Raw genomic sequence first — 25760 nt, forward strand, 5'->3', positions numbered from 1 at the left:
TTAAAGTTTGTTTCAACACTTGGTCAAAAAATGAAATACCAAGTGCTACCCAGCATTTCCTGTTTAACAAAATGAGTCCAGCATGTGTGTGTATATATATTGTTTAAGGCCTGTTATCTGTATTTTAAAATACAACACATTATTTTTCTATTTTTAATTAAGACAAATTCTAATAATAAATTACATAATTTATTTAAATTATCTTGTGATTACAACCAAAGAATTCAATTACACACATAGATCATATAAACATAAAATGCAGAAGCAAATTTTAAATTTTACCTATTTCTACAAAATTATAATAATGCTAATAATAAAATAAAAATAAAATAAAATTAAAGGCTACAGACATGTACTATAAAATTTCTCATAATTAGGCAGGTTTAAATATTTAAAATGGCAAAGGTCTAACTGAGCAAATAAGAAGGTTATTAATTACACTGAATAATTCTTCAGACCTTATATAAAATCAAATATCTGAAGGCAAACATTTTCTAAATTTAGCTTTTTATTGAACAAGCAAAGCAGCATATTTACACAAATGTATCTGCATTGTACAAATGTTTCATCTGGGCATCCCAGTCACTTGCTAACAAATCCTAAAGTGCATTTCACAAGGCCAAACTCTTCACATTCATTATTCATTTTAGAATTTAATGGTTAAATGCAGGTTTGCCATTACTCTTCTAACTCCTTCTGCTATTAGATACTTCTCAACTGATTTTATTTTGCATAAATCTCTAACTTTTGTTTATATAAATGATTTATGGAACCGAGTAGTGCATTGAACGTTATACACTTTACACATTTAAAAACTGGATTATGAATGTAGTAACACAGTCTGTGCGCTGTGAGAGAAAATTCAGCTTACACACAATTCTATACCACCAATGGTGATAGAAAACATCTGGTTCAGAAGAAATGGAACATTTCAAATCAAACATTTTCCAAAAGAAGCGTTTACAATTGAAACGCTCAAAAGTTTAACACTGCTTTGGTGTACATGCATTAGTCAACACCTTAGCATATTAGTCATACAGATTTTTGAGCCTAGTTAGGGAAAATGCTGTTGATTATCAGCGGTATGACCTGATGTTGCTTCATACAGTGTAGCACTACAAATGTGCTCAGAATCCACTCTAACATAGAGCACGGACACAGTAACCATGAGTGCAGCAAGCCACACCACTGTCAAAGTCAACACAGAAAGATAAGGTAAAATAAAAAACATTGACAGGGGTACATCGATGTACAATGTACCCCTTAAGAACTGTATAAAAGTCCCACTTTTATGGACCGCAATATATTTTTGCTTACACTAACAGAGGGACTGCTGACTACTGAAATTAAATTAAATGAAATGGGAAATGAGATGAAAACCCCTCCAACTACAGCTTCTGCAGATGCCATAAAGGTCTGCCATACATGATGAGACCTGAAAAGTGCACTTGTAGTCCATAAAGAGAATGTCATCGAGAAACAGTCACATACTTGCGAGTGTTCAGGAGCATTTGACTCTTTTTTTTTAAGGCTTTCAACCGAGAGTGATCGAGTGCAGAGAAATTTGGCAGAGTGTCAAACTTTGGAATTAAGGAAGATGTGAAGAAGAATGGAAAAATACAGGAATACTGTAACCTCTGGAAAGAATGCAAAATGAAACAGTCCAAACTCGAAAGAAATGGCCAGTATTTGTAATAAGTCACACAATAAACTTTGTCATGATTTGCTCACCCTCGACTCATTTCACTCAACGTTTTTACGACCTCCATACTGTTCTTTTTTTTTTCATGGAACACAATGAATAATTCAATGTTTTGGTGAAGGTGAATGTTTTTTTCAGTAAATAATGATTAATGGGATCATCCACAGACCCTCTTGTCATTTCAAACCTGGATGAATTTCCTTTCTCTTTGGAACACAAAAGTTGATATTGAAAGAAAAATATAATTTCTTGGACCCCACTGGCTTTCAATGTATGGACAAAATCTTCTGTTGTGTTCTGCAGAAGACAGAAAGTCATACAGGTTTGGAATGATTTTCCTTTTGGTAAACCATCCCTTTGAAATAATAGTATTATCCTTGCAAAAAGTTATTATATGGCTTCAGAAGTCTTCTAAAGTAGAGCACAAGTTGATTGGACCAATTTTGTGATCTTATGGTTTGTTTTTGGAGCTTGATAATCATCAATATGAACAGTAAATGTACGTAAAAGAGCAAGCATGAAGGTTGATCAAAAGTTTTCCTTTTGTGTTTCATGGAACAAATATCAGCATAATAGTTTAGAATAAAATGGGGATCAGCAAATAATGACAGAATTTTCACTATTCGTTTTAACACTTGAGCTTTAACACTTACACCCTGGAAGCAGGAGAACAAATAAACGGTTTAAAACATCCTCAGTAAACTGAGGAATCAACAGTCCAGGAAAAGGTATTCCCTTTAAAATGTAGCTTCTTACAGTGGAAACAAACGTTCAATATAGAGTTGTCACTTTGGCTGAAAAGAGAACTGTGAAATAGTGTCTTCATTCCAATATCTGGAGATGATAGTGGACGTTGGCGATGTGCATAGGGGGTTTCTGGGGTAAGAAGATCAGGAGAGAAGGAGGACTCCCCTGATGGGGGCTGTCGCTAGGAGTTTTGCAGAAGGCGTCTATAATGGGGCATGACTTCATGCTCTGGGAGATGTAGGTTGAACTCTAGAGCCACCAGAACAGGGAACTCAAAGGCGATCAGCTCTCGGCGGTTCACCCTAAACCTCTCCTCCAGTTTCTAAAAGGAAAGAGATCAGAGTTCTTGTTATATAACAGCAATCGAAGGAAATCATTACACATTGCAGAAACATCCAAAAAATACAGAGTAATGAGACTTAAAGAATGCTAATATTTGTTACATTAGGCGTGTTCACATTGCAATTTTTTTTAGCAATATTTTATAAAAATGGTCATGGTAACTGCACTACAGTAGTCATTATATTTAATCGAAGGAGGCGTATGCTTGTATCTTGAAAGAACGGAGCGCAGCTTCTGGGACATGCTGTGGTGCGACTGGTAACACAAGCATTAAAGAGTAACTAAACCCTAAACCAACTTTTTTTTTGTTAATGATCTGTAAGAATGGGGCTTTATTAGTGCTGTTCATCAATTCGAGTAACTTTTTTGACATTTGAGTATAAAGTGTTTTAATTCTACAATATATGGTGTAAAAACATCTGAGTGCTGCCCTCTTCAGGTTGAACGGTGGCTACTGCAGTTGATTTTTCCTATTGGATGTTTGCGGTGGTACGTGAAGTAAGCAGTTTCCAGCTCACCACGCCCTTGGTACGAGCTACCACGCCCTTGGCAGTATAAAACCATCTTGTTACGTCAAAATCAATGCAGTGAGTCGGGAGTTGGAATTGCGAGTATTGAAAATGATCAGGATAGAGTATTTTAGCATCTATTTAGCATAGCATTTATATAGTTATCTGGATTATTTTGTGTAGCCTATGTAGTTCATTAGCATAGTTTTTAGTGTAACGTTAGTATTGTTAGAAGCATAGTTAATTAGTAGCATAGTATTGCATCAGTTTGGATAGCTTCAAGTTAGCGTAGATTTATTTACAGTGGTCAGGATGGTACGTAGGTGTAGTGCTGCTGGTTGCAACAGCACTGCTGGACTGCATAGTTTTCCAGCAGACTTGAAAGTTAGGCACATATGGTTGCATGCACTTGGCCTGGAAGACCGCGAGTTCTCGCCTAAAGCTGGAGTGTGCAAACTGCATTTTACATGGGATTGCTTCTCCAACGCAATGGAGGTGGAAATGGGCTTCTCCACAAAGCTCGCGCTGCAAAAGTGATGCAGTGCCGATCGCGATGTGGGAGTTAAGACTGCAGTTTGAGCCAGCGGCTCGAATTGATATGGCTCAGGCCCTTGCCCGGTCTCCATAGACACCTCAACATCCTCCACTTCAGGTGAAGGTGGGCGAGAAAAGTCCTCTACTTCAAATGAACGCTTTGTTGCAAAGCTACTTGTGTCACTACTGTCACTCTCCATTTAAGCGACTCTGACAGCAGCTGTCAATCAATCCGTCACTGCGGGTCTCAAGTGAAGTGTTGAAGTGTTTCTTGGAGGTTATAGTACACTGAGGAATGATGATATGACTTTTTACGAAGGCGTGACCTGTTAATGCGGAAAAAACTTTCCATTGCAATTTTGCGAATTATTTCTTTTTTGCGTTGCATGAAAAACCACCTCAAGCAAGCGATATATAGGTGTTTTTGCTAAATTTACGCATTTCCTTCAGGAGTATTTTCAATTCGCAATTTCAATTCAAACAATTTAAAGGGTAATGAAAATACACCTATTGTCTATTTTCATTCCCAGATGTTTCATTTAAGCTACGTTTGTTTTTCAGAGACAGTTGAGTAAATAACATCTATTTATTAGCTGTGGTTGCAAGCCCACAATTTTGGATCTTCAAGCAAGGAGTGTGTCAGTGTGCAAAGATAATCTCACATCAATCAGAAGCTTGACTTCATGTTTCTTTAGGTCTCCTCCGATCTTGGCCGCGAGGAGGACGCAGGCACCCGCGCAGAGTTTGCGGTTCTGTTTGTTGAGTTTACCCTGGAGCACCAGCTTCTCAAAGTAAACGAAGGCCATGGCTACCGTGGACTCCTCATAGCCGCACTCCTCCTGAGCTAGTTTACGGATCTCTCTCTTCAGGCTAGAACACAATACATAAGACCACGTACATCAGTACTCAAGGCCTTGTCACAAGTTCTTCTACAAAAGGGCAGTGAATAAATCAAAAACAATTAGCTGAAAATCTTGACATCACTCAGTTCATTCTACACTTTCTGCTTAGCGGCCCATAAGAAATCCAGAGCTGGTTTATAAAACCACAGCCTGCTTTGTTTTTTTGGCAACAACTCTTGGTCTTCACATTTGCAGTATGTGAAAAACTTGGCCATGTTTGGTTTGATTCCAAATTACAACCAATCTTAACTCTGAAAATTATTACGACCTGTGTTAAGGATTAAATCCTGATTGAATGTCATTTGGTTGTTTCAGATATCGTAGTAAAATTATTTGACAGGTTTATTCACACATGAAAAAAAGGATAAATATTTTATTCATAACTATAAATATTATTAACTTTATCAATAATATATAATATATATATATGAAATTAATTTGTGTAAAAAACATGTTTCTCATTAAATGGCTCTTCACAACAGCCATCTCAAAACAATATGTCACAATAATATTATCTAAATAAAAAAAAAAACTACTGTTGTGATGCAAGGGTTTTGTGTACATCACTGCCAAATTTTAATACTTGGTGTTAAATGTTAGCATGTAGACTGCTTTACCAACATAAAACAATCATAAGAGGTACCAGATACCAACATCCTTACCTTCTGATCTTGCTCAGTGTTAGACGAATATGAGGAAACTTCTCCTTAAAAGTCTCATTCATGCCTTTCTTGAGATCAGAGGGTTTGACATACTCGATGACTGTGGTCTGGAATAAAGAGTAAATATTCATTGAGACATACATATGAGTACACACATATCACACAGTTTTCCAATGGGTCACTCAAACATTTGCCAAGGTTACAAAGCATGGGAAATGTATTCTGTTCTGGGAACGGTTTGCAGATTTCCATGCTCAATCATGCTTCTAAAGTTACACTTTAATTCTTATAATAATCATAACTTCCAATTTTTCAAATACAATCATGGAATAAAAATAATGAATGTTCACTGTTGCATGCATATACTGTATGAGATAATGATACAAATGTTCGGGGCTTCTTTTATCCAGAAATAATATGCATGGGAACTGCGAGGAAATTCCTTTATACATTCTTGCTGGTAACTTTCCTTCAGAAAAAACACAATAGCGATTGTTACAAGCATTAAATAACCAACAGAAGGAAGAGGAAGGCCGTCTCCTGAACCGTCTGAGTTTTTGAGTTCAAATCCCTGTCTACTACACAATGCAAAAACATAAACAGAGCTGAATAGGAAATTAACATAGTGTTCTGTTTTGTAAGCATGTAAAATCACTTTCAAACGCTAGCTTCTATTTGAAATTACAGTAATACAGTAATTACAGTTGCCATAAACATAAAAGAGAGGATACATAACAAATAAATAATAAATGATGAAGACATACAAAGGCATTGTGTTTCTTCCAGTGTTTGGAAGTAAGACAAGCATTTTTCAAGGTCACAAGTCTGGTATTGCTGCTACACAATGTTCGTTACTAATTAACTGACATCTAGGGATCTAAGTTCACCCTGTAAATGTGCCTGTAACAGTGAACAATTAAAGTCAAATCACTGAGTGACAAGTAGCATGACCTGTCTTTTTTTTTAAACATACTCCACGGAAAATGAAGATCTCATAAAATAACTTTATATCTCAATTATTTCTTAAAGTCTCTTTCTTCTCAAATGTTTTTCTCTTGAGAAAAAGTCTAGTTTCAGATAAGATCTCAGCTGTCTCAAACTGTGCTCAGATCTGTTAAGATACAGAATTCCGTGATCAGAAGTCAGCCATCCCAAAATAAACGTACTATTTACACCAAATTCACATTAAAATACCATCTTTTCTCAGCTATGTTATCTATATTCATCTAGTATTTCTATACTCTTAATTTATATCAACATTTGTTTCTATTTATCATGTATCCTGATTAGAAAAATCTGAAATAAAGAAGTAAAATAAAAAAAATTGTAAATCTATATAAAAAAATTATATATATATATATATATAAACCCTATATATAACCCTTGAAGGTAACTAGGACCTCTTCCATTCTTCTCTTGTCAAGGGGAGTGCTAACCTTCTCTCCTTTCATACAACACATACAACTTTCATATATATATATATTTATATATATATCATCATATTTGGGGATAATCATATTTAAATTATCATATTTAATTGCAACTTTAGAAAACCCTTGTCTTAAGCTATAAAAAGAGCTATTTTCCACTAAATACACACAGATTTGAAACAATTTTCACCTGTGAATCAGTCAAGACTGGCATTGTGCTACGTGATAACTCACCATGTATGAAGGAAAGATAAGCACTCTTTTGTGCTTTCCACATGGCCATTGCGGGTCATCCAAAAGATTTGGGTCGTACTCCCTGAAATCTCCCACTTCATTCCCTATGAGAAAAGAGAGGGCGAGAGAGGACAAATAAACAAATTTTATGTCATGAGATCACGTAGTACTCAAAACAAATACACTACTTAATAAATATGTAGTTCTACATTTAGAACAACATTATGTAACAATTGTATGATAAGCATTTTGTATCAAGAAGTTTATGACCTTGCTCAAGGCAGCTTAATAAAAAGCACATTATTAAACAGAGGTCTTACCAAAATGCTCATTAAAACCAAACAAACGGCCCCTTGTCGGGACATATTAGGGAGATTGAGGGAAAATGAAAGAGCCATGACAAGCTATTGGCACACGCACCGGTATCAAGGCTACTCTGGTTACTGTTGGCACGTGCCAGGCTGAGGCTGCGGTGGCTTGCATTGCGAGACTGAGAGAAAGAAGACGTGGAGTCGATGGTGTTTCGACGACCCAGGACATTGGTTGGATACAGGAACTGTGTGTATGACACGGTCTATGAGGAGATTTACAGAAACTGTAGTCAAATACTCATCAAGGTTTAAGATGCTCATAAAATGCATGTACATGCATGAGAAAAGAAGGTGAAAACAGAGATTGTACAGACATTGTAATAAAAAAAGTTAAATATCTGTAATCAACAACACTAAAAATAAATTATTTTTACTCTCACCTTGCCATCTGCACCCAGTTCAACACCCTCCAGGCCGATCACCATCTCCTTGGCACTCACGCCACCCGAGGGGTGTCGCTGGCGTCCGCTTTCTGCCTTCACATCCCTGCTGGGGCAAGAGCACATCTCAGAGCCCCTCCATGGACAGCAGTCTGCAGTGGCAAACATGCTTCACCTGCTGCTACACCATTTGACACAATAACCTGCTGTGCTCACTGCTTGGCTATACATTATTTTTAATTCAGCTTCAGAAGCATTTAAAACTGCATGTAACATTTTAAATGTTTGGTTTTAAGAGGAAGAAAATTGGTGTTATTGGTGTTGTTTTTAAACCAAATCCTATACACAACAGTGTTTATACACTAAAATTATAATTGAATTAAGTGCATCATAAAATCAAACTGGTACAACAACAAAGAAATGGGGTAAAAAATGAATTGTAATATTATTGTCTCATGCCCTAAGACTCAAGGTGAATGGATGGATGGATGGCTAATATAGCATATATAGGTTATTTCCAGGGTCCAGGAATAATCAAATAAACTAATTCTCACATGACTGGAAGAATTCAGGGAATTCTTTAAGGTAAGGTAAGATGCTTTTTTTAAGATTGCATCACAGCTGTGTTAAATTTCAAACCATTATGTTCCATTCAAGACATGTGGGTTATTATTATTACATTAAATTAAATTAAATTATGAAAACTTTACAATTAAAATGAAATCAGAAAATAAAATCTAATTAAAAAAATTAACGAAAACTATTTAAAAATCAATTACACTGTACTAAAAGAACCCTGGTTACTTTATTATTTATGGAACTTTATTATTTAACACTATTTAGCCTTTAGCTATGTGTTATCTTCACATAGCTAAATAAGGGCCTCAAAAAACAAACAAGTGTCTATAAAGCTGTTAATAGCACCCAGAAGTCACAGTTATGTTAAAGAAAAAAAAGTGTTTTAGTCATTTAACAAATCAACAAGTTTTGCTCGTTGCTGCAACTTATTTATCTAAAGTAATTCTACTATCATCATGATTTGTTTGCAGTATTCTAGAGGATTTAAGGATTATTTGATGATATGTGACGATATGAAGCAGAAGTACAAACAATATTATCTAGAGCATCTGTACATAATGTTGACATTTTGTCAATGCATAAAGGATTAGGAGAAACAAAACACAAAATTAAACACTGACATGAAAGACCAACTTGCCAGGCACGGTGGCCACTTTAATATGGAAGCTTGTAAACCTCAAAAATAATAATAATAAAAAGCATAGCTAAAATATTAATGTGCAGACTTAGAAGCAGAGTCTTATTAGTAGGTAACAGACAGAACTTCACATTAGCACAGAGTATTTGTGAGATGTTTAGCGATGCATCAATAATCTCAGATCCCCCTGAGGATAGACAGCAGTTGTAGGTAATAGGCGCAGGAGCCTTTCAAACAGCTTGGTGAATGGAAAAGCATTAGGCAAGAACTAACAAGAACAGGTGCCCTTGGGAGTTTCGATATAAATTTTTAAAAACAAAACCTGATTTTCAGGAGGAGTCCATGACAACTCCTAGGTCCATTGTGGATGAGACACATTCTCTTCTGTCCCATAGCTAATTATCAGTTAACAAGACTCATTCCTTCAGTCTGCTGACATAAAACTTGTGTATGTTTTAGTTTTTTAGCACTCGATCTGGAATACACATGCATCTAACACTCCTCGGCCACTGGTGGTGCTGATGCAAGCAGAACACGTCCATAAAATTGGCACTATATCCAGGACAACCCCACTTAGATTGTTCTGTCAATTCTGTGCACTTTACTTCCAATCAGCCAAGCCAAAACATCAATGGAATAAATCATGCTGAATATTGCCATGGGCTATTCATCATACTGAATGCATAACTAACCAGCCTCAGTTATATAATACCATATACAAGGGGGTCCAAATGTTGGAGACCGCATTGAAAACAAAGAAGCATTCAGCATTTCAAGGTCAAATTTAATCAATCAATTAAGCAAATCTGCCTACATTCTAATCAAACACTATAAATATGAAACAAAATATGGACCAACCAAAAAAATATTGTTTTGACATTCATGTTAATTTTTGAATGCAACTTAAAAATCGTCATGCCAGCAACACACTATGTGAGGAAGACATTCATATTAAATTAGAATAATGCAAACTACCATATTTTTCGGATTATAAGTCGCACCTGAGTATAAGTCGCATCAGTCCAAAAATACGTCCTGACAAGGAAAAAAACATATATATGTCGCACTGGACTATAAGTCGCATTTATTTAGAACCAAGAACCGATAGAAAACATTACCGTCTCCAGCCGCGAGAGGGCGCTCTATATATCTTCAGTGTAGACTACAGGAGCACTGAGCAGCATAGAGCACCCTCTCGTGGCTGTAGACGGTAATGTGAACTCTTGGTTCATTTCTCTCGGTTCATGTCAAATTAATTTTGATAAATAAGTCACACCTGACTATAAGTCGCAGGACCAGCCAAACTATGAAAAAAAGTGCGACTTATAGTCCAGAAAATACGGTAATGCATTTTCACTTGGGATCTAAAACTTTTGGACTCCACTGAATTGATCCATATACCATAATACAGAGAGGCTTTTATCTATACAAGGATTTTATCAACTTTCCAAAGTACCTCAATAAATGCAAGTGTAGCCATAAAAAGGACGTTTGAATGGAATGCCCTTTGTCCAGTTAATCACAATTTGTATCACAAATTATTTGCATGCTGTTTCTGTTAAAGCATTAATATTATTATTATTATTTTTTTGTGTGTAGTGAATAGAATTGTGAAAAGAAAACATTACGCAGTAATTCATTATTAATAAAAATATATGGATGCAGATACAGCGGGACTCAAGGTCTACATATTCCCCAATGGAGCCAAATCCCAGTAACAAATCCAATGATGCAGATTCCCTCAAGTTACTATCATTAAAAACAAGCCAACGACCCAAGCGTTTCCACTCATATGCTCCGTAAACAGAAATTTAAGTCGGCCTCAATTTTAAACTTTAAAGATAAATTGGAATCACTAAATGGAAGTAGCTGTTTTCTAACAAGTTTCTGTCTTAAATTAACACCATTAGCTGAACTGTGGTTCTCCAATATATTTAAACAAACATACAATTGTAGCTCTCACTACAGACCTACAAATGGCTTATTTACAGCTGTCTCTGCATTTTAACTGTGACAGGAGAAACCATTTTATATATTACAGAAATAAATTGCAAGCTTCAGCCTTAAACAATGGGAAAGCAGGCAATGCCAATGCACAGGTAAGAAAAATGTCCCATTAGAAGTTAGATATCAAGGTAGATGAAAAGTTTGTTAAATATATATTTAAAAAAATAGCGGTACAGCTGCAGATCCAGGATAATAAAAAAACCTGTTCTAAAAAAAAACTGTACAGTCAAGTGTGAGGTCTATATAAAGCATGCTCAAGCTTGTTGGTCAGTCTTAGTGAATTGAAATTACAATTAACAGAAAAATCTGGACAGCTATGCATGATACAAAACTTTTACAAATGATCTGTGCACAGGGTCTAAAAACTAGTGAATAATCAAGGTCTCTTTGATAAAACATTCAAATAATAGATTTAAACTTACTTTAAGACACTAAATGTGTATTTTTGGACCCATTCCTATTCCGTATGGCCAGGAAAAATATTATAATAAAATGAAATGGGAGGATGGGAAAAGTGATGGGATAAAAACGAGGATGATGAAGAGAACGTTTACATGCTGAAGAATACATACCCTGTTTGGCTACAATCTCGATAGGGCAGGACAGAAAAAACACTATAGAAGGATCTTCTGCCACTGATAAGGACTATCCTATAAAGACAAAATGATACATAAACTAATTGAAGTGAACTCTGTCAATATAGAGGTCAGGACCACAGGCAAAGATGAAGAGATACACAGTAAATAACTTAGATGAAAAAGTAGGCCTATGTCATAAATATATATATAAATATAATGTGGGAATGTATCTGAAAGAATAGAAGCAGAAATAAAAAAAGAAAGGCAAATTGCCTGTAAAAACAATCTTTGAAGTAAATTCAAAACTGACTGAGACCACTGAGAAGCGACCATGTTTACAAACAAAGGATTTAAGAATGAAATATTCTGCCAAGGCTTTTCAAGTCCTATTTTCTTCAGAAGTTCATGGACAGCTAATAACTGATCTAAAGCACAGAATAAACAAAATGTTGGATCAAAGTACAGCCCCCCAAAAAACATTTTTTTCTCCTTTCTGGCACATCAAACACTGCAGTTAGCTTTACAAAACAAAGGTCAGCGATTTCATTGGAAGACTGCAAATGTGTGTATTTTATGGATTTTCTCAAAAGCCTAAAGGAAAAACAATTCTTGTTTTCTAACACACTCATTCCCATTCAGATAAAAGACAGCATCTGGCAAGCAATCTATAATCAATTATATTTATACAAATATACAAAAAAAAAACAACAACACTAATAACATGCCTCAAATGTTTGGGTTTCAGGGAGTGTCTGCTCTGTCTCCTACTATCAATTTAAAAGACTAGAGGGTCATTTAGGTATAAAAATATCCCAAACACACACTGATGAACATCTGCATGAAAGTAACAAAAAACATATTGGCCTTTTCCAGTTTCTACAACCTCAACTGGCCATGTTTTTAAAACGAAATGAAAAGAAAATGTATGACATATTCAAATGTCATGACCTTATAGTACTGGAAGAAATATGGTGGTTGTTATATTCACATTTATACTGGAAATATTCCATCAAAAAGGGAAATCATTTTGCAAATTGAATTTCAAAAGTTATAAATAAATACATTAATTAATTAAAAAAGTAAATACCTGAAAAGCAGGAAAATCTATAATCAATTCAGGAGAACTACTGGAATAAATTCAGGGGGAGTCTTTTGCAGAAACACTTGACGTGTGGGTGCTGTTCTCTACAGAATTTCTGTGTGTGGGCTGTTGGGTAGATGTGAGCATACCTTCCATTGCGCATATCATGTTGTCTTAGGTTTTTGATGAAGTGGACTTTCTTGAAACTCTTTGGTCGGGGTGAACCAGATAAAGTTCGGCATCTAAATGAAACAAAGCAGAGTCAACACTGTTCATTTAAAAAACAATACTGATATTCTATTGATAATATATACACCCTATATGGCGAATATCTGCTAAATGTAAAACTATATGACTAGAAAGCATGAAGAAACTAAGATATTCTATACATTTCACTGTAAAAAATGTCAAGCTGTAAATCTGCTTTGAAACAATGTGTATTGTGAAAAGAGCTGTCAAAAAATAATTTAACTTGACTTCTGACTTCATGTGTTTTTCTTACACTTGCGGTTGTTCTACTCTCTTAAAAAAAAGTCTTTAGTACTTCTAATAAGCCAGAATATGTCTGAAGAGACTAGTCTTGTTAAAGAGTAAAAGAAAACATTTTTTAAACATAAAACAGGTGCGAAATCATACCGAACATCCCTAAAATTACTTATAATTAGGGATGCACAATAAATATCGGCCAATATTTAATGCTTATCTTGTCAGTAAAGGTGGTTCTGTAATCAGCGGTAAATCTCTACACGTGCGTGATTTCACTTGTAGCAGCATTCACTACACAGAGATGTTGTTTACTGACAAGTTGCCAAAACATGTGCAAAATATGATCGTGGCTTGGCGCAGCTCGTTAGTGCTCTATGCTATAGATCCTCAGGGGGATCTATGCGTTACGGCTCTATGCTCCTCCACATGTAGTCACACATGTAGAGATTTACCGCTGATTACAGAACCAGCAATTCTGTAAAGATGCACATTAAATATCGGCTGATATTAATTGTGGATCCCTACTTTTAATAAATCACTTTTAAAGTAAAAAAGTTTACACAATGTTATCTGAATGAACAATTAGATGGGCTACCTAAGCAATCATTTATCACAATCTGTCAGAATCACCCATGTACGAAGTAACGCCTCTGGCCATTGAAAAGTTTCTGCAGAGAACAATTATGGTTCTACTGGTAATACCTGCGTAGAGGGGCGTTCTCCTCGATATCCTCCAGAGTCTCCAGTGAGGAACGCTGGGATATTAGTCTTCGCCTGCAAATGAACAATAAGGTAAGATGTAGTGATGCTCCATTTATTAAAATTACAGTCGTAAACTTTTAGTAAATTCACATTTGTTTTATTCCTCGAATACCATAAATGTGTGCAAATTTAGCTACTTGTAAGGGAATGAGAAATGGAATGTTGCAACCAAGACTCAAACCAGAATGTCAGTCTGAATGGCAGTTTTACATGTGCCATGATCAGCACACTTACTCTAATCAGTTTGCTAGTTTTTTTTTTACCACACAATAGGTTTATGTACAAAAATAGCAACTGCAGCATTTCGCACACCATCAATTGTGTCAAACATGTAAGCAACTTATGATTTAGTACATTACCAAACAAAGCTTGAATTAGTGCACAACATTGTGAGCTTTAAAGAATTATTTTAAATTCAGGTTAAAGTTTCACATCAATACCAAACCTGTTGCAGCACAAGTGTTTGACTTTGTTATTTTCCTGATGTACTATTATATCACACACAGAATGTTCCAGAAACAAGCCTCTGTAAGAGGATAAGTCACGGCTCAGATACACTTTCGCATAACACATTCCTTCTCACAAACTGAGGTAATGTCGAACATATATTAGATTGTTGATAAGGTACCAAACACCAGGAAGATTGAGAAAAAGCCTCATTAAGTAACACTTGTTTCTATTTCAAGACATTATCATGAGGTTTTCCTCTATGTTCACACATTCTAAGCTCAAGTTCTTCATATATGCTTTTAAAGAGCAGAGAGCAGCACTGAAAAGCAGGTCAAGCATGGCCTTGTTACAAAGACCTGAATGCTTGTGTTCCTGCCTAATAAGCTCTGAAATCAGACCAATAACAGACACCTGATAAGAGTGTGACCACTGCAAATATACACTGTCTGTAGTGTTCATTCAAGCTCATTCTTCTTTCAATTTAAGTCAAGTAACTATTATTTATATAGCCCTATATACAATACAGGTTGTTTCACACAGTTTTACAATGATAAGTTCATTATTAATTCAGTTCAATTCAGTAATTTTGTCCATCAATTATGGAATGAGTTTAATTAATCTATAAAGCAGCTCTGGATAAAACTGGATGGTGTCATCATGAAGCTGAGTTCAGTTCTCATCCAATAGTGTCCGTGCAGTCAAGTCACAAAAATACTGCATACTGCCAAAATGATAGTGGTTAAGTGGTTTGTTCATACATCAATAATAACAGACTCATGCATGCCTAATGTACAACTCTTGTGTCATTGTCTTTACTTTGATTACAATCATAATCCATCAAAACTACTACCACTAGCGAGACCCTGGTTTTCTTTATACAAGCGATGTAGTTTGTGTATAATATGCTCATGCATCAGTTGGGTGATTTGAGCTGCCGTTCAGATCGCATTTCACACAGAACAATCAGAAACAGCTTGGGCTGCTCCGAAATAATTACAGAAAATTAGAGAGGTTGAGCTTTGAAGCCAAATACACATCGAAATGAATAATATACTGAAATCTGGACTTGAGTCACTATTCTCTCCGCCATCTCTGATGTAATCGACCAGGTTTTCTTTGCATTAGTGCTGTTATAAACTGACTACCTGAATGTATTCACTTACTGGATCCTTGCACCGGAAACTTTCGATGAGGTTTATCTCTTGCCCAAAAATCTGCTTTTTTTACCTTTTCAAAGTATTTTTCCACTGTAGGGTTAATTTATTGATTGGAAAATGGATTTCAGAGATATAGGGCCTTATTTTAACGATCTAAACACAAAGTGTAAAGCGCATAGCGCAGGTAAACTCAGGGCGTGTCCAAATAAACTTTTGCTATTTTAACGACGGAAAAACGGTTGGTGCGCCCGGGCACATGGTCTAAATTTGTTGTCTCTATTCTATGAGTAATGGGTGTTTTTTGGGCGTAACGTGCAATAAACCAATCAGAGTCTCATCTTCCATTCCTTAAGAGCCAGTTGCGCTCGTGCCATGACGGATTTGCTATTTACACGGCGGAATTTGGCAAGCACAAAGACAGAACGAGTCTCCGAGATGAAACGGAGCTGTTCGTGTGCGAGCAAATAGATAGCGTAATTCTGATACATGCGATGACTATCCATTATGACATGAAGGCATATATATATATATATATATATAGTTGCCATCAAAATTACTCAACCCCCTAGAGACTGCAGTACTTTACAAATACAAGCTTTTCTGAAGATCCAGGATAAAATAAATTTTTTATCTATAACAGTTTGTCAATATATAATGTAATACTTTTGAGATATAAGATTTTTTTAATAAAACTGCTATGTCATAAATATTCAACCCTTATACAACATTGCTGTTTTTAAATCACTTATTTGCATGGTGGGGAATAAAACACAATTAAGCTTTTAGAAACTCTATTAAAAACAGAATTAGCTTGAGCCGTTACACATACAGTAAGCCCATGCATGTGTTGAAGTTGAGTAGCAAAAATTTCAACAGAGATCTCACAAAAGCTAAAGAGAATAAATATCGTAGTACTTTAGAAAGGCTAAGGCTATCTGAAGATTTCCAAGACATTGAAAGTTCCTAGAGACACAGCTCTCAGCCTTATTCCTTAGCTTAAAGGAGGTTGTGGAATAAAAAGCACAATATCATAAAATGTTTAATCAGAGCAACTGAGAAAAATCTGCAATGTTAAGCCAAAGACTTGCAAGATGACCCGATGAAAGGAGGAAAACCATTTCAAAGCAGTGTGTAAGAAGTTCACTAGACAAGTATTGCCTTTTTTTTTGAGACATTTTATAGAATACCACTCTTGATCAAGAAGAACAAAGGACAACATGAACTTGATAAAATTCATTTGTGTAGACTTGTGGAGCTCTGGAGGAATGTTATATGGAGTGATGTGAACAAACTGGAACTTTTTGGACCCATGGATCAGCAGTATGTCTGCTGCAAAAAAAGGCAAAGCTCATAAGCAGAAGAACACCATCTCCATCCTCAAACTTGGAGGTGGATCAGTCCTGTTATGGGGTTTCTTCACTGTAGAAGGAAGTGGAAATCATGACGGTATGAAGGACATCATGGATTCTTTAAAGTGTCAGGCCATTTTGACAAGAATTGTGATGCCTTTGGTGCAAAAACTGAAGCTGATGATCAATGGACTTTCCTGCAGGACAGTCATACCAAAGTACACATCCAAATCTACTACTGCTTGGTTCAGGGATCAGTCATCGAATGTACTTGAGTGACATGTTCAGTCTCCAGGCTTAATTCTCATTTCAAATATCTGGTTGAATTTGAAGAAAGCAGTGGCAATGTGAAAACCAAAGATTATCAGTGATCTGGAAGCTTTTTCCGGCAATGAATGGGCCAAGACTGTAGTAGAGAGGAGACAGAAGCTTCTAAACCCTTACAGACAGCGTTTATTGGAGATTTTAAAGAATAAAAGATTCTGCACAAAGGGGGTTGAATAGTTTTGAACATGAATGTTTAGAGCCAATTCGAATTTTATCATGATTCATCAATTTTCCATTCTCAGAATCGCTCAAAAGTGTATTAACAAACTTTCTCTAATACTTTACTGATGCCTTTGTTAAATTGATTTCATAAAATGGTATCCTCCACAGCAAATTGTCTTGCAAGTCAAGGGGGTTGAATAATTTTGATTGCAACTGTATATATATATATATATATGCATAATATTTGGCATGTTTGTGTGCTGCTGTGCATCCCTGTGTTTAATAAGCAGACCTGCCTATACTAACACGTTCTTTAAATAACAGATATTAGACCAATAATAACAGATTATAGACCAGGTTTGAGTTGGTCTATGGTGCAGTCTATTTTCAGCTCCTTAAAATATCATTGCGCCAGAACACACCTCTTTTTTTGACCAGCACGCCCATGGGCACACAAATGAGCGCAAATGCACGTGGCGCTGGACGGGAAAATGTGAACGGCGCTGGACTAAAACTAGCAAACACACTTGTGCTGTGCCTTGCTTTGCATTGCGCCGGGTGTATTATAGGGCCCTATCTTAAGCTTTATTCTGCTTTCAAACTGCATATAGTTTATGTAGATAAACTGAATAATTGGCACTAAAAAAGACAAATTTCCATATAGTGCAGGTTAAAGGGATGCATTGCATGGTCCAAAACATACTCTATGTTAATACTAGAATGTGATGCTTCAAGCTATGAAAGCTCAAAGTCACATCTTCCCTGACGAAATGGAAGATAAATGTATTAAAGAAAGCAGCAGCTATGAGGTGCATTTTAAATGTCATTTTCTTCTAAAATGGAAAATGGCAAATGCTTCAGTGTGACCAAAACTAAAATAAATTTTCATATTACACTACTGATACTAGTAAAATGTATATACTCATACATACAACAGAGTACATGTTGTATAGTGTCATTGATTAGTGTACAGTGTCTAGTACATCATTACGGACAAAACTAGTTTTCCTTTTCAGTTTAACTAGTGTCAAGTCAGTAAATAATCAACAAGTTAAGCTACTTATCTAAGTAGTTTGCATGTTTTACTGCTCTTTGTGTTTTTCCATTACAAAAACATCACAAAACTACTTTGTTGAATTTTACTCTTACAGGGATGAATTTCAAAAACATCAGAAGTTCATGACCCCTTTTAAATTATTTTAAGGACATCTCAATTTCAAAAGCTGTCTGATACTTTGATCTAACAGAAGTGAATGAAAAACTGTTTGTTCTGGGTGATTGCGGTTTAAACTACTGGAATAGTAAGAAACACTGGTCATGACCAGACCAAATTAAATTACCTCAGTCAAAACATCAATACACAAGACGTCTAATGTTTATGAAAGGCTTTTCAATGTACAAGGCTATAGCAAAGACTTAATTCTCGGTTTATCTACAGCAGGAATTACAAGAGTCATCCACTAATAGTAAAAGCCAAGAAGTTCTTGCATTGGGCCCTTTCCATGCATAGAGCAGCTTTCTAAACATGAGAGGTTACTAGTTTATGAACTTGAATTTTAAGAGCAGCGAAATCTCATATTATGACATTTTCCACTCTATGTATCCTCATACATGCCCTACTCTATTCCTGCCACATCTGCCTGCCTTTCTCAATCCTTAAAATACCACCTTTCATTGTTTTAAGTAACCGGTGGGATCTAATCCCATTAAAGTCCTTTGTTCCTGAAAAGTCTAAGGAAAAAAATAGAACACCAAGCCACAGCAGCCTTTTTTTTTTAATCACATCTTGGCAAGAATTTGTCTGGTTGCAATTCCTGCCACATCCAAACCAGGTTTTAAGGTTTGTTTTAAAACCTTCTCCTGGCTTAATTTATTTTTCACTTGAATAGATAAAATGTCAGTGTAATCTCTCAGCAATAGCAGCTAACCACACAATAAAAAGGAAAAGCATAGGGTCTATCCAAAACATGGCTTGTTTCAATGGTTATGGAACATATCCAATAATGAGTCTGAAGGAAATGTCAATGTTTAGTTAAGAATAAATAAGTGCAAAGCTTAAAAATCATATCCCAATATGTGGGAAAAGGATATCCAGGACAATGTACATCATATAAATAATGTTCACGGTTCTTGCCCCAGCTGCTCCCCAGGCGCCACAGCATAAATGGCTGCCCACTGCTCCGGGTGTGCGTTCACAGTGTGTGTGTGTGTTCACTGCTGTGTGTGTGTGCACTTTGGATGGGTTAAATGGCAGTGCACGAATTCCGAGTATGGGTCACCATACTTGGCTGTATGTCAATTCACTTTCACTTTCTTAATGAACAGGACCAAAAAATTATATGAACACGATTAGTTATCCCCTACTTTAAAGTAATCCTTTAAATAATAATAAAAAATGTGCCATGTGCTTTTATTATATTATTTGGTGCCATTTTGCTGTCAAAGTTTAAAATGATGCCTGTCGATTAAGAATAATGACTTAAACCATTTTCTCCAAGCCTTGTAACATAATGTGCTCTGTAACACAGTTACACAAGTTGGGATCAAACTAATTAAAAGTCAATTAGGTCCACATTCAAAACCAAAGGCTACTGAACACTAATCCCCATAATGAAAACTATTTAACACTTATTTTACATAACATAGTGTGATAGTTACTTTTTTCCACGTTAAAATGGAATGCAGCATTATATTATAGATTACAGCTAAACCCATGTAATTTTTATAAACCTCTACTTAGTTGTCTCTGAGGCAATTGTGAAGTAAGATTAAAGCAAACACTAGAAAGAAACAGGCTATTTGCACAGATGTAAAGGCTCCCATAAGAATTCAGGAATTATAAAACACTACACTCTTCACATAGTTAGACCTGACAGGGCTGCAATAAAGCTTTTGTCTGGGCCACCCAATTGATTCAGACTGTAGCTTAACAAAAGGCCCTGAAGAACAGGATCATATAGGGTGTGTTTGCGTAAATGTCAGCACATGAAAGACTACTACAGAACTACTATGCACAGTCTCCCTTCACAGACTGCTCTTGGCAGAGCATCTAAAGGTTTTGGTCTTCCTGGTGGAAAGTGGTAGCCTGGTAATACCAGACTCTGCTACTTCACTTTGCTTCGTAGACAGAGTCTGGAATGGCATAATAGAGAAGTGTTTTCTCTCTCGCTAGGGGGCGCTTGTCTGAAGTTTAAAATCATTGGTTACCCGTAAGCCAATCAGATACGTTTAGTTAGACGTATGTTATGCGTCTGTACAGCCGCATCGAAGCACAGACATCATGCATCGAACTCAAATCTATGATTGAACTTCCACTGTAAACCTGTTGTTAAACACTTGAATGTTCTCCATAACAGAGCGAATTGCATCCCGTCTCGTTTTCCATTTCCGCGGTCGTTTATATTTTATTTTGTTACACACATTGCACATGAACGTCAGAACCAGCCGCCTCACAAACGACCTGCGTTTGGTTCTACGACGATGCAGCCCTGCTTCCTCACTCCTCAACTTGGTAGAAGCACACATAGTAAAATGTATTGTGAAAAAAAACGATGAGAAAAAATGATGGGAATAGTAAATAAAATTTTATTGGACATAAAGAATGAATGAAACGTTAACAGTTGTGGTGTGCGTAACTAGTCAACCACGTTTTCGTTCATGTTGCATGACGTCATCGAAGTATGTCCCAGAGCGTGCATACTCTTTTGCTACACACTCAAAAGCATGTACTTTTCCCTCACAAAAAAAGTACATACTTTTAGGTCGTAGTATAAGTAGGCGAATTGGGACTCAGCATCTAACCTACAATGTAAAACCCGGCGCTTAGCATCTACGTCACGCCTCTCAGCCCGCCCTCTGTTCGTTGATTGGCCCGGCTGTTTCCAGACCGGTGGCAAACAGAAAGCTCTGACGCTGTATCAGACTGAGTACAGAAGCGAAATGAAATTGAGCGGAAGTAGGAAGTCTGACGTAGTCAGGCTAGGAAAGTGGCAGACCATGCATGAAGAGGGTCTGGGAGAGGAAGTGGAAGTCAGAGGCAGGGAGCGAAGGAAGAAGGGGGTAAGGAAGTCAGGGCAGAAACTGGGCATCCTGCCTTTTTTGTTTTTATCAACTGCCCATTTAGTACGAGTATGAATGAAATGAAATTGATGGGAAAAAAATAGCAGCTGTATTTGCCAGAACTTCAACTTTAAAAAGAAGTTAGCAACATTTTAGCTTTAACAGTTTGAATTTACAGTTACAATGTATAATCAAAGCTCATCACAATTAGCTTTTCCACAAATTGAAATAATTTAAATAATATAAGTTGCACAAGGTCATGTACAAAAATACAAAACCACTATAATGGTAATACATACGACACTTACTGAATACAATAAACATTGATTTAACAACATAAGTTGCAACATAAAAACCTAATTTAATTAACTGATAAAGACAATAAAACGTAACTTCAGGATTTTCTGCCAAATGTAAATGTTTTCCGCTGTAAATTTTAAAATGACTTTTTTCATTAAAAAAACTGTACATTTACTTCACTGTAAAACAACCTATTAATTACAGGTTATCATCACATATAAGGGAACATAGCATTTTAGCATAGCATTTTTGTCTACTAAAGGGGTCAAGAATTAAGAAATCAAAATTCCATATAAGAAATCATTGTACTTGTGTCAGAACTCAAAACTTTCTCGTTAGTCTAAAAACAGCTTATATTGAAGCCAATCTGCCAAAATGATAGGTTGTGGAATATGCCACTTAAAGGGATAGTTCACCCAAAAAAATTTATTCTATCATTAATTACCCACCCACATGTGTTCCAAACCCATAAGACCTTCGATTAACTTTGGAACACAAATTAAGATAATTTTAATGGAATCTGAGAGCCCTCTGACCCTCCCATAGACAGCCAGAGTACTACCATGATCAATGTCCAGAAACATAACAAGGACATTGGTAAAGTAATCCATGTAACGTCAGTGATTCAACCGTAATTTTACAAAGCTACGAGAATATTTTTTTGTTACCCAGCGCCATTTTGGAGAATATCCACTGAATGCATATGCTGTTTGCAAGGTGATGCAATGAACACAAATTATTAAAGTCTATTTTTGTTTTCTTTGCATACAAAAAGTATTCTCGTAGCTTGTAAAATCTCGGTTGAACCCGTTGTCACATGGATTACTTACCGATGTGCTTGCTACGTTTCTAGTTCTTGATCGTAGTAGTACCCTGGCTGTCTAAGGGAGGGTCATAGAGCTCTCGGATGCATCAAAAATATCTTAATTTGTGTTCTGAAGATGAATGGAGGTCTTATGGGCTTGGAACGACATGAGGGAGAGTAATTAATGACAGAATTTTTGGGTGAATTAACCCTTTAATGATGTAATAGCGTTGCTAAATCCCGCCTCCGCAGATGATCATCAATGACTGCTCCAACATCACTGGATTTTCAAAAACCTCAAAGAACAGTGCAAAATAATAATTATAAAAAAGGGCAGTTCATGACCCCTTTAAAAATGATTTTTTTTTTTACAGTGGATTTTAGCTATATGTAGGTTGATACCTGTGTAAACACTCTCAAGTAATGAAGTGAGTCTGGTGGTGGGACAACCCATTTGGATCAACCAATGGTAAACAACAAAACCTGTTTAAAAACAATCATTACATGGTAGCTCAAAAATGACACACTTTGCCTTTAAGAACACAGTGTGTGATTTATCAAAATCAGCAACAATACACCAAATATGGCTTACTGACACATGGCAAATCATCTCGAAGTTAAAAGAAAAGGTGTATTTTTTTCTTTCTGACCCATCTCTAAGTACTTTTAGTACCTTGCACAAATAAACCAACAGGACACATAAGAATTACTGTGAAATGAAGCAAGAATTTGGTTTAGTCCAGTGCCTGTTAGTACCACAATGAAAAACAATTACTGTCATGAGAAAACAGTTGTGCATAATATAATTTTTCTGTAATATGTCGTAGGTCCATTTTTGATTCACTCTTTCGTTTACAAAAGAAAACATTGCACAAAAGTGCACCAAAGTGCAATACAGCACAGTATCTATATTCATAAAAACATTCCCTGCTGTCTCTCTGGCTCCAAAACAAAGTAACTGAACAAAGGACACCCAACTTGCATGCACGGTGTCTGTCTCATATTACAGCATGTTCATATGTTCACATTAAAGCACACAAAACAGGTGCATAAGATATGTGTGTGTGATGCATTCTAGAAAGAAAAAGTAAAAGATACTGTAACCCGAACATTCATGACTGCAGATTTGGTTGTGCTTTGCATGCATCTAAAGCAACAGTTAGAACAACAGACACCAGTGCTATGGTTGTTATGCTGAGATTGAAATGTTATGGTTATGTTGGATGGAATTGAAACTAATGTGCCTGGCAGACACTTCAGTGTTGCCACCTGCTCATCTCTGATATGACACAGTTGTCACTATGACCATGCTAAACATATTATCCTGGTACTTCAGAGATACTGGCTGCTGTGTGGTTTCCTTCAGAGGTTACACTTAGAAGATGAATATGCATTGAAGAGTTTCAAGGGGCATATTAGTAGATTTTTACATCTTAACAGTTCTGAATATGAGAAAATATTCCTTTAAATGCTGCCAAAGAGGAACAGGATTCATCAAAACCATTAGTGATTAAATAAAGTTGTCTGACATTAAATGTAAAGATATTTAAATTGTAGTTAAAATGATTGGTTAGCACAAACATTAGATGAACTGAGAAATTCACCCATGCAAACTGTGTCATCGGCAGTATTCTCAGGATGCAGGTCACTTAGGATATTAATGAATGATGTACTGTAGAAAAGTCTGAATGGAGTTTATTGATTAGTTTTTTTTTTCAGGGATAGTGTTTAATGTGTCTAATGGGGCCATTAGTTCAATGTCAGATAATCCCCCATTTCAATAAAGTCTAGGTAATCCCCCACTTCACAGCTTCTATAATTGCGATGCATCATGAACATAAACAATATACCGTATCAAACAATTAATCCAAAAACTGACCTATAAGTCCATAAAGACACATAATATAAAGTGGGACCTGTGTACTCTGTCTGAATTATTAAGTTTAAAAATTGCCATAAGTGTCTTTACATTAGAGTATTAATTTTACAGTGTAAATGCAAACGTTAGTACTACTTTGCTGGTGTATTACTACATTAAATTATAATTTAACATTATTAAAGAATTGTGTGTAATACAAAAACAGACATGTGCCCCCCAAAACTATTTGGACACTTATGCCATAAAATACAAGGTAATTCTATTAAATATACAAGTAAATATCAATCCAAATTGCATTTATTTTAAAGAAAGACAGTACTTGTTTATTGTGGTTACTCTGCTATCATGTAAGTGAACTTGGGAAGTGATTTCAAACATCCTCTAAAAATCACCCTGATATTAGTTGGTAAATAGCACTTGATTAAAGTTATGTATAGCCACCATCACCAATGTAATGATACAAGTGTGCTTAGTTTAATAGATTTGTTGGTGTATTTGCATATGCAATAACGTGCATGTTAATAATTCGTGGAGCACCTTGTTATATTACTGTGCTGTTATAATTAATGGCCTGACCTCATCTCAATGCATACAGTTACCTGGATCTCTGCAGTTCCAGGGCAGAGTTGGCTATCTGCCCTCCATCTAGACCGCAGTAGTTCTGGCTGGACTGCCTGGTGTAGGACACAGGCAGGACTCCCTGAGTGTACGTCTGAAGTCTCCCTCTCGTAGCCGGTGGCACTGCTGAAAAGGGGGAGCTGAACACGGACTGAAGCACCTGAGAGCCGCACACATCCTCCTCCGCATCCGCTCCGCACGCTGGAGGAGGAGCAACAGCAACAGCAGCAGCAGCGGCGGCCGCCGAGCTGGGACCCGTGATCCCTACCAGTAAACCAGCAGCTCGGACACTGCCGAGAGCCTGACTCGCTGCTGCGGCCAATGCATGCTGGCCCACTGCAGAAACCAGGCTCTGTCTAGTCCTAGGGCTATCCTCATCCTCGGTCTGATTCTCCCCGTCATCCTGCACGGGTCGTCCGTCCAGGGAGATGTTGCTGAGGAATGAGAGTGCAGCTTGTCTCCGTCGTGGATCTATTACGCGCTTCCGTGTGTGCTCCAGACTGGAGGGCTTCATCTGCAGCGCGCTCGCCATTACGCGTGGGATAGTGCGTGTTTGTCAACGGAGAGGGTTCATAGTGATGTTTGGATGTGGGTTGAAATTGCTGGTCAAAGAGCCATGGCGTTGGCTTTTAAGTGGCTGCTGTGTTTTACTGTGAGTGTGTGTACAGAAAAGCTGGTCACGTGTGTGCAGTATTGTGGCAGCAGTCTGAC

General features: G+C 36.5%; 1 protein-coding gene and 1 non-coding gene across 3 annotated transcripts; both read right to left on the reverse strand.

Annotated features, from left to right (window-relative positions):
* Positions 1–490: 490 nt before the first annotated feature.
* On the reverse strand, positions 491–25719 carry LOC128022363 (CDK5 and ABL1 enzyme substrate 1). Of its 2 annotated transcripts, XM_052609836.1 has the most exons (10): positions 25031–25719; positions 13884–13955; positions 12845–12937; positions 11609–11686; positions 7814–7919; positions 7483–7636; positions 7063–7166; positions 5399–5505; positions 4497–4704; positions 491–2771 (listed from the first exon to the last, which is right to left on the reverse strand). In XM_052609836.1, exons 1-10 carry the CDS (start codon positions 25579–25581, stop codon positions 2631–2633), a joined length of 1614 nt encoding a protein of 537 aa, XP_052465796.1. In that variant the 5' UTR covers positions 25582–25719; the 3' UTR covers positions 491–2630. The 2 variants fall into 2 exon arrangements, with proteins under 2 accessions (XP_052465796.1, XP_052465803.1); XM_052609843.1 differs by lacking the exon at positions 11609–11686.
* Positions 6735–6856, reverse strand: LOC127940190 (U6atac minor spliceosomal RNA). Its single transcript, XR_008148950.1, has one exon. It is a non-coding gene; the product is annotated as a U6atac minor spliceosomal RNA (small nuclear RNA).
* Positions 25720–25760: the final 41 nt, after the last annotated feature.

Source organism: Carassius gibelio, chromosome A2 (assembly GCF_023724105.1).
Source record: "Carassius gibelio isolate Cgi1373 ecotype wild population from Czech Republic chromosome A2, carGib1.2-hapl.c, whole genome shotgun sequence".
Taxonomy (NCBI): Eukaryota; Metazoa; Chordata; class Actinopteri; order Cypriniformes; family Cyprinidae; genus Carassius; species Carassius gibelio.